Raw genomic sequence first — 9,290 nt, 5'->3', positions numbered from 1 at the left:
ATGGGAAGCCACTGGTTTATTTCAAGAGCTCGTGTTTTTACTCTGCTGTACCTTTTCTATGAGGTAGAGCACAGGAGGGCAGTAAAGTATGGGTGTTAAGTGGCTAGACCTGATTGCAAATTCTAGCTGTGCCACTAACAAGCTGTGTGACCTTTGGCAAATTACCTACCCTCTCCGAGCCTTGGTATCTCTGAGAAAGCATAAAATCAGGGGCGCCTGGTGGCTCAGTCAGTTGAGCGTCCGACTTCGGCTCAGGTCATGATCTCATAGTGAGTTCAGCCCCGTGACAGGCTCTGTGCTGACAGCTCGGAGCCTGCAGCCTGCCTCGAATTCTGTGTCTCCCTCTCCCTCTGCCCCTCCCCTGCTCATACTCTGCCTCTCTCTGTCTCTCAAAAATAAATAAATGTTAAAAAAAAAATTTTTTTTAAAGAAAAGAAAAACCATAAAATCACAGTACTTACTTCATAGGGTTGTGTGGACTGAACGTGATAACATAGATCAAGCCCATGGTGCATCATAAGTAAGTATACTTACTAAAACTTGTTATTTCTCCAAAAGCAAAACATCAAAGGCCAATCTGAAGAGATTCATATCAAGAGAAGAAAAAACCCATTGTATGCAGATAAGTTAAAGTCAAAAGGGGGTTAACAGGCTTCATTCATTTCCTTCATTTTTTCCCCCTAATATATCTGCTACCCCTCCTTTTATCTATGCTGGTAGGCACCAAAGAGAAATCCAGAGAAACTTTTTATTCACTAGATCATAAAGATACTTTTGTCTGTTTAACATTTGGTCTCGATAGCACTGCTGACACTCTATCAATGTTAGGCAATTATAACCATATTCCTTTGACAGCGCTGATAAGTGGTGATCTGCCAGGATACTTGGCAGCCAAGCAATGTAAAAGCTGAAACATTCGTCGTAAGTGTTTACCCAGCACAAGCCTTGGTGTTTCCATTGCTGTCTGCCTGTTCACCTGTCACGGCCCGGTTTGAAAACGCAGGCGTCCTTGTATGCTGTTCAAAGGATCCTTTGGTAAACAAGGGTTTTTGTCCCCCCTCACATTGAATTCAGTCTGCCTTGAATTTTGTGCTATTGCATTTACTTTGTTCAGCCGAAGCCAAATCGGGAGAAGTCCAGAAGTCCAGGGAGACTCTCACATCATTCCATCGTACTCTTGTTCTTGAGGATTTGGGTCCTGCATTCCGCTGGCTCAGCGGTTTTCCTGATTAGGAGGAATATATCCTGCCTCATCATTTTCTCAGAGGCATTAGCATTTGTGATGGGATTTCCCTGTTGTTTGGAGAAGTTGGGGAGTCCGTTTGTGAAGAGGAAGCTTTGCACGCAGAGGTTTGTCAGGAAGAATTGTGGGTTCTGCAGTAACGGGGATGCAGACCCCTGCTGAGCTCCTCTACCTGAGTAAAACTAGACCATTTCTGTTCCATGAAGCTGTCCTTCCTCCGGCCCTGGGTTGATCTGCTGTTTCCCACCCTTAACTCTCACCCCATCCCTCCTCCAAAAAAGGTTTATGAATGCTCAGGATTTCCAAAAGAGAATCACAGAATCTAAAGAGAGGGATGGGACACCTGCGGGCCTCCTCCCATCCAACGGGGAGAAGAGATGTACTTTTAAGGGGGGTGAGAACTCCCACCGCAGGCCATCAATTTCCTCTGGCTCCTTGAACTTGGTTCCCCACAGGGTCGGCACCTGCGTTCAACTCCAACCTTGTCGGGCGGGAACTCGAGGGGGAGGAGAGGAGCGAAGCAGGCCGGGGAAGGTGGGGAACGCCACGACGGGGAACGAGGAGCCTCGGGGCTGGGAGGGCCCAGAAGTCCGCACGCCGGGGGCGGGCCCGGGGACCCCACGGCCGGCGCGCCCCCGCCCCGCCCCCGTGGAGGCCGTCGCCCGCTCGCCGGCCGCGGCGCACGCGTGTGCGGGAGGGGGCAGCGCGGCTCTCCCCGGCCGCCTGTGCGCCGCCGCCGTCCCTGGCAGCCTAGAGCCCGAGCCCGCGCCGCCGAGCCCGGCCCGTCCCGGCACCATGCGGAGGGTGAGTGTGCGTCGCCCGGGGGCGCGAGGGGGCAGGCGGCCAGTGTGCCGGCGAACGTGAGAGCGCGTCTCCCTCGCCCGGCTCCGGGCTACGGGAGGCGGCGGGGAGCCGGGCCCGCGTAGCTGGAGGGAAGGGTTGAGGGTGGGGGTCGAGGCGGGGCCTCGCGGGGCCGCGGCCGCAGCCGGGGCGGGCCGGGGGGCACTCAGCGGACGACTCTGGGGGGTGGGGCCGGGGGAGCCGTGGGGCGACTTGCAGCCGGAGGGCGCCCGCCGGGCCCAGCACTCCCAGCGGCAGCGCGGACACGTCGGGGCTCTCTGTCAGCGCCTGCGCCTCCTCGAGGCCGGGGCAGGCTATTCCCAGCACCTTCGCTTCCAGCTTTTAGGGGAGTTCCTTCCCGGCGCCCCCGCCGCCCGCTCGGCTGGTCTGGCCGCTGCGTTCTGCTGCTTAGCGCCGCGCTCCCAGTTCGAGAGCCTCGTAAACTTTGCCGCCGGCCGTCCGTTGGGCTCCCTAGGCGCAAGCCCCAGGGATGGGCGGGCCCCATTCCGAGTTAGGTGGGTGGCGGGTGGAGGTGTGTGTGTGTGTTTCGGAGAGGTGGGCCTCACGCCTCGTCTGCGGAGAGGCCCTCGCTTCGGCGTTTGGAAGGCGCGAGGGCGTGTGGACTCGAGTTGCTCCCTCGGCTGTGCTAGCGAGCCAGGCGCTGCTGCGACGTGAACCCGCGGAGTCCCGAGGCGGACTTTGAGCACGTGCGCTTGGGGGAGTCCGGGGCAGCGGCTGCTCCCCGAACTGCAGGGGTGAGAGGCCCCTGCGCTCGTGACTCTTAGCGGAAAAACTCCCCTCTACAGGGTTTATTCCCCTTTGAAGGAACAGCCTGGAAGATTGGTGCTGCTTGCGGTCAGCCAGGAAGAGCACGCACGCAGGCCCCCGCGCAGCTTGATCTTACCCTCTTGGGGAGCTAATGCACGCATAAGTGTTGGCGATTCTAAGTTACCAGTCCCAGTATGCCTTTTGGATTTTAACCTGGGGGTGGGGGGGTGGGGGCTGCTTTAATCAAATGCGGGATCTCGGACTGGGTAGCAGTAGAGGAAACTTTAGGGAACTCCAAGTAGGTACCCTTGACATTTTCCCAGACACCCTGAGGCCAAGCCCAGTGACAGTTTAGGCGTTAGGGAAAGGGTGTTGGATGTTTTCTGAAGAGACAAGTCTGAGAATAAATGGGAAAAACAAAACACGACTGTTTGTCGCCAGAGCCTGTGAGTTTCTCTGCGTTGGAGTTAGGGGTTGCCTTGTACAATGGCATGTATGTGCCTGTTTGGTCACCTGAGTGAGTAGCCCTTTCAAAGATTTCTTCCTCTCAGCTGCTAGGTTGCTTCAAAGGGAATTCTGGCCGTCGTTTTGCAGGTGGTGCCAGAGTTAAGTCTTCTGGATATGTTGATGGGGGGGGGGGATGTATTTGGAGGGCTTGTAGAGCAAGTATGAATTGGCCCCAGCTGCCTCTGGAAAGTCTATTAGTGAGCTGACATGGAAATTTACCTGGCTTACCTTTTGGAGTTAGTCCAGACCTGCTCAGGTGTTTCTGGGGAGGACAGGATTCCAGCCAGGCTGGGCAGCTAGTTTGGCATTCCTGGTGTTGATGGAGCAGTAGAAATGGAAACGGGCGGGGTTATTTGTTTGAACTCCAAATTCAGGGGTCAGCAACCTTCTTTTTTTTTTTTTTTTTTTTTTTTTTTTACCTTAGTGTCATTGGGTTAATTAAGAAAAGCAGCTGGGAAGGGATCTGTAGGCCTAAGCAAGGGAGTGTTAGAGGGAGAAGCGAGATTTGGTAATGGAGGAATTGACCAGAATATCTTAAAATAGTGATTTGTATCCTGCTTGTTTTAGGATGAAAAAGATGGATGCTTGCTAGAAGTTCAGATTCTTGAGCCGTACTTCGGACCTATTAAATCAGAATCCCTTGGACTGAAGCTTGCACTTTGCATTTTATTTTTATTTATTTATTTATTTTTTAATTTTTTTTCAACGTTTATTTATTTTGGGGACAGAGAGAGACAGAGCATGAACGGGGGAGGGGCAGAGAGAGAGGGAGACACAGAATCGGAAACAGGCTCCAGGCTCTGAGCCATCAGCCCCGAGCCCGACGCGGGGCTCGAACTCACGGAACGCGAGATCGTGACCTGGCTGAAGTCGGACGCCCAACCGACTGCGCCACCCAGGCGCCCCGCACTTTGCATTTTAAACACCACTGCCACCATCATAAGGCCTATCTATTAGGCACTTAACTGTGTGCAGGGACCATTCTAAGCTCTAGGAGTAGTGGGGAGATGATGGCCAAAGATCCGTGTTCTTTTGGAGGCTACATTCTAGTTGAGAAATTAGATAATAAAAAAGTAAACCCATACACAAGTGATGTTAGATAGTGATGAGTGCTAGGAAGAAAATAAAGCAGGATAATGAAATGGGGAGCAAATCAGGGAGGGAAACCATTTTCATTTTCATGGTCAGGGAAGACATTTCTAGACAGTTGGTATTTGAACTATGAATTACATGATGAAAAGAAGTTACCTGTGTGAAAATTTGGGGTAAGAGTGTTCCAGACCGAGGAACATCAGATGCAAAGGCTCTGAGGCAGGAACAGACTTGGCCTGTGTGAGAAACGGTACTGGGGCTGAAGCGGAGTGGAGTGTCCATGGGGTGGAGCGAGTGGGATGAAGTGAGAGGTTGGAGAGATAGAGGCCAAGTTCTATAGGGACTTGCTGGCCATGGTAAGAAATTTGGATTTCAGCCTAAATGCAGAGGAATGTTTTTTAGAGAATTTTAAGCAGAGGAATAGAATGATATGATCTGGTTTACTTTTTCAAAGATCTACACGGCTAGAATGAATTATAGAATGGGGATGGTCATGTAAAGAGAGACCACCTTTGTGTGCAGGGGTGATGGAGAGAGACTGGATGGATTTTGGAGGTACGGTCATTTGAACTTGCTGATGTGGACGGTGAGTTGGGAATCCTCTAGCATACACCTAAACTTGCTGATCGTTGATGTCTGTGTGTGTGAGAGAGAGAGGGGCGGGGAGAGATGGAGAAAGGCAGGTGGTTGACCCTCAGTTGGAATGTCCCCAATGATAATGAATATCGCTAACATTTAGTGAGCATTTACTCTGTACTTGGTACTGGGGTATATGTGCTCACAGGAGTCCTGTAAAATAGGAACTGTAGTCACCTGTTTTGCAGATGGGCTAAGCTCTGAAAGGTTGATATGTTGCTTTGGCCACTCAGCTAAGTGTTGGAGCTGGGATTTGTACCTGTTTGCCTGACTCCAAAGCCCTGGCTCTTGGCATTACTCTTTGCTTGCTACAGACTGCCTGCTCCTGCCCCAGATCATTTCTGGTTCTGGAGAAGCAGATAATTTAGCAGTTTGGCAAATGCATGTGGCAGCATTTCAACTTTTGTAGATGAGTAACTGCAGAGGGAGGGCAGACACACTATTAGAATAGAAAGTAATTGCTTTCATTTGATGCTGAAAGAAAAGGTGCACAGAGAACATACAAAGTCAGAGCACAGAAGATGCCCAATAATTGGGCTTCTCTGAAGAGAGGCAGAAATGGGGCATTACCACTCTGCCCGGTGCTTTGAACCTTATGTCATGACCACCAGGGAAGCCATTCTTCTTTCACCTGTTCTCATAGCTAGTAAATATTTCCTTCTTTACTTTTGCATCCCAAACGAGTTCTTTCCTGTACAGAGCCAGGAGTTTCAGAGGATTGGCAACTTTTTTTTATTATATATATTGTTTAGAGATTTTCTTTTTAATTTTTACATCCAATGTGGGGCTCATACTCACAACCTGGATATCAAGAGTCGCATACTCTACTGACCGAGCCAGCCAGGTACCCTGAGGATTGGCTACTTTAAGAAATTATTTGCCTTAGAGTTAGAAGTCATTTGTGGAAAAATAATTATAATAATTAAATTATAATATTTATAATATATGTAATTATAATTTTTAAATATTGTATATAATTATTGTAACAATACTATGTATTGCTTTCTCTGTTCCACGCATTTATGGTCTCCCTTAATGTTCATAACAACATTTTAAGTTAAAATTAATAGGTGATTGGGGTGCCTGGGTGGCTCAGTCGGTTGAGCCTCTGACTCTTGATTTCAGCTCAGGTCATGATCAGGGGATTGAGCCCCCACGTTGAGCTCTGTGTTGAGCATGCAACATGCTTGAGATTCATTCTCTCTCTCTCTCTCTCTGCCCCACTCCTCGCACTCTCTGTCTCTCAAAAAAAAAAAAAAATGCTTGGGATGCCTCGGTGGCTCAGTCAGTTGAGCATCTGCCTCTTGGTTTCAGCTTGGGTCACGACCTTCCAGTTTGTGGGTTCGAGCCCTGGGTTGGGCTCTGAACTGACAGCGTGGAGGCTGCTTGGGATTCTCTCTCTCCCTTCCTCTGTCTCTGCCACTCTCCTGCTTGTGTGTACGTGCGCTCCCTCTCTAAATAAACACACTTTAAAAAAAAATGCTAAACAAAAAAAAGATTCACTCTCCCCCATGTGTGTGCTTTTTCTCTCTAAGCAAAAAAAAAAAAAATAAAAAAATAAAAAAATTAATGGATGATACATTCATACAGTATAAAAATTCAAAATACATGAAAATATTTACAGTGAAAATCATTCCTCATATTCTGTTGCCCAGCCAGCTGGTTCCCTTTAGCCAGAAGTAATTGATTTTAAACCCACTTATTGTGTCTTTCTAGACATAATCTGTGCATATACAAGCAGTTATATATTCATACTTTCTCCCTTTTCTTTGACATACAAATGTAAATGTAGTATGTAAGTACACTTTGCTTTTTATCCTTGTACACAAGATCAGTATTTGTAGATCTGTCAGTTCACTTCTTTTTATGGCTGCATATGGGATACCTTTATGTGGATGTACTAGGATTGTACCAGTCTTTTGCTATTATCAACAGTGCTGCAGGGAATAATCTTATACATATGTGATTTTACATTTGTGTGAGTATATCTGTATGATAAATTTCTGAGTCAGCTAATATGAAAAAACACCTTACTTTTGTTAGGTGAAGCAGCATAGTATAGAGGAGATATGTATATGCATATGTGTATATATGTATATATACTTAGTTATATATGTTAAAAGTATCTTTGTATCTATTACATGTATCTTTATAAATAAAATCTCTACATAATAGTGTGGACTTGGAGCCAGATTATCTGGGGTTGAATCTTGACTCTGCTATTTACAGGCTTTGCAAGTCAACCTCTCTTTGCCTCAGTTGTCTCATTTGTGAAATAGGAATAATAATAGTACCTACCTAAAGGATTGCTATGAGGATTGTTACTAGTTTGTGTTGCATAACAAATCACCCCAAAACTTACTGGCTTAAAACAATATCTGTTTTGCTTACCTCATGAGTTGGTAGGTTGTCTGGGTGGCTCTTCTTATCTGGGACAGCCCAGCTGAGCTCTGCCGGGTTCTTTCATGCTTCTGTGGTTACCTGGTGGGTCAGCTGGTAGCTGGAGGATCTAGGCTGCCTCACCCACCTGCCTGGTAGTTGACAGATGAGTTGGCTTGTAGGGAGCTCATGGGATGGCGTGTGATCTCTCATGTGCCAGTTAGCTCAGGTTTCTTTATGTGGTAGCCTCAGGGTTCCAAAGGCAGCAAGAGAGGGCAAAGCCCAGAGCACAAAGCACTGAGTCTGTGTGGGAGGGGACTCTCCAAGGACAAGGATACAGTGAAGAGAATCATTGGCACCATTTTTGCAGACAGTCTGCCATAAACGTTGAATAAGTTAATATTTTCATTTTTTAAGTTTATTTATTTTGAGAGAGAGAGAGAGAGCGAGCCACGCGTGCATGAAGAGAGCAAGCGGGGGGGGGGGGGCAGAGAGAGAGGGAGACAGAGAATCCCAAGCAGGCTCTGCACTGTTAGTGCAGAGGCTGATGCAGGGCTCGAACCCACAAACTGTGAGATCATGACCTGAGCTGAAATCAGGAGTTGGATGTTTAACTGATTGAGCCATCCAGGCACCCCAAGTTAATATATTTAAAGTGACTAGCATCGCGCCTGGCATATTGTAAGTGCTATATAAGTTTGTTAAATTGAAAAGAGAGAGAGTGCCAAATTACCCTCAGTTTTCGTGTGTGAGGGTGCCTCTCTGTTTCTTCCTAAAACTGCATCAGAGTTATTTATCCATGGAGAGGCAGGTATTATCCATGGGGAGGCAGATGTTCTTGTTCCTTTTTTACAGGTGAAAAAAGTGATGCTCAGGGATGTTAAGTTGTTTTTCTGATGTTACAGGCCAGACAAGAATATGAATCCTTTGTCTGACTCTAGAACACCTTACCTTGTCTCTCCAATCTAGACAGAAGTATGGTTTCTGTAACCCTTCCATCCACTGCTCTCCTGCTCACTCTTGGATTTCGTGTCCCGTATTTCCATTTCACATTTGGATTTATGTTCAGAAGGATCTGTCAATCTGTTGGAGTCTTTGACAGTGATTTTGATTTCAACCCGGCTTCCTGAATTGAAAGCAAAGCATCCACAAATATGGTGGGCTCTCTCAGGTCTGCGAAGGGAGGATAAAGGGAAACTTGTCACTTTACCTTTCTTAAATTGAGAAAATAAATGAGTCTGGCCTTATTTTACTTATTCTTTCTTTCTTTCCATTCCTTGCATCATTTTGTTTCCCTTCCTCCTTTACAAGACAGGAATTCTGTTCCCCAAGGGCCAGATGTGAAGACGGGAGACAGTATTTCTTAGTGGTTCAGGGCTTGGTCTCTGGAGACGGACTCCCTGACTCCAAATCCAGCTCAGCTGTTTACTAGCTGTGCGACTTGGATTAGTTAATGTACATTAAAAGGACTTGTCTGAGGTTCAAAAGATTATTCAAATTACATAGCACATTTCTTTTGCTTCTGTTTTCCCTGTCCGTCTCCCCTACTTTCTCCTGCAAACCTGTTCCTCTACCCCTAGATGTATGGAAAACTTACCGAGCCCTTACTCTGAGTGCCTTATGTGTGATTAACTTGTTCAGTCCTCACAACAAACCTATGAAGTAAATGCTGTTTTATTCCCATTTTCAAATGAGGAAGTTAAATACTGAATGGCTGGGTAATTTGTTCAGCATACCACAACTAATAAATGATGTAGCAGGGATTTTAAACCAGGCATTCTGGCATCAGAGTTTGTGTTTTTAATATTTATATCCCTCAAAAAGT

The 9,290-nt window shown here is 47.3% G+C and overlaps 1 protein-coding gene across 3 annotated transcripts in view; it reads left to right on the top strand.

The window, feature by feature from the left end:
• Window positions 1–1,948: 1,948 nt before the first annotated feature.
• Window positions 1,949–9,290, top strand: part of TMCC3 (transmembrane and coiled-coil domain family 3) — a 328,168-nt gene continuing 320,826 nt past the window's right edge. For 2 of the 3 annotated variants that reach the window (XM_045467031.1, XM_045467030.1), the window contains exon 1: window positions 1,949–2,047. In XM_045467031.1, coding sequence (XP_045322987.1) covers window positions 2,039–2,047 — 9 coding nt within the window. In that variant the 5' untranslated portion in view covers window positions 1,949–2,038. The remainder of the gene's footprint in view (window positions 2,048–9,290) is intronic. The other variant, XM_045467028.1, reaches the window with a different exon arrangement.

Source organism: Leopardus geoffroyi, chromosome B4 (assembly GCF_018350155.1).
Source record: "Leopardus geoffroyi isolate Oge1 chromosome B4, O.geoffroyi_Oge1_pat1.0, whole genome shotgun sequence".
Taxonomy (NCBI): Eukaryota; Metazoa; Chordata; class Mammalia; order Carnivora; family Felidae; genus Leopardus; species Leopardus geoffroyi.
Note: the sequence above shows the minus strand (reverse complement) of the source record. Positions and strands in the feature narration are given on the sequence as shown.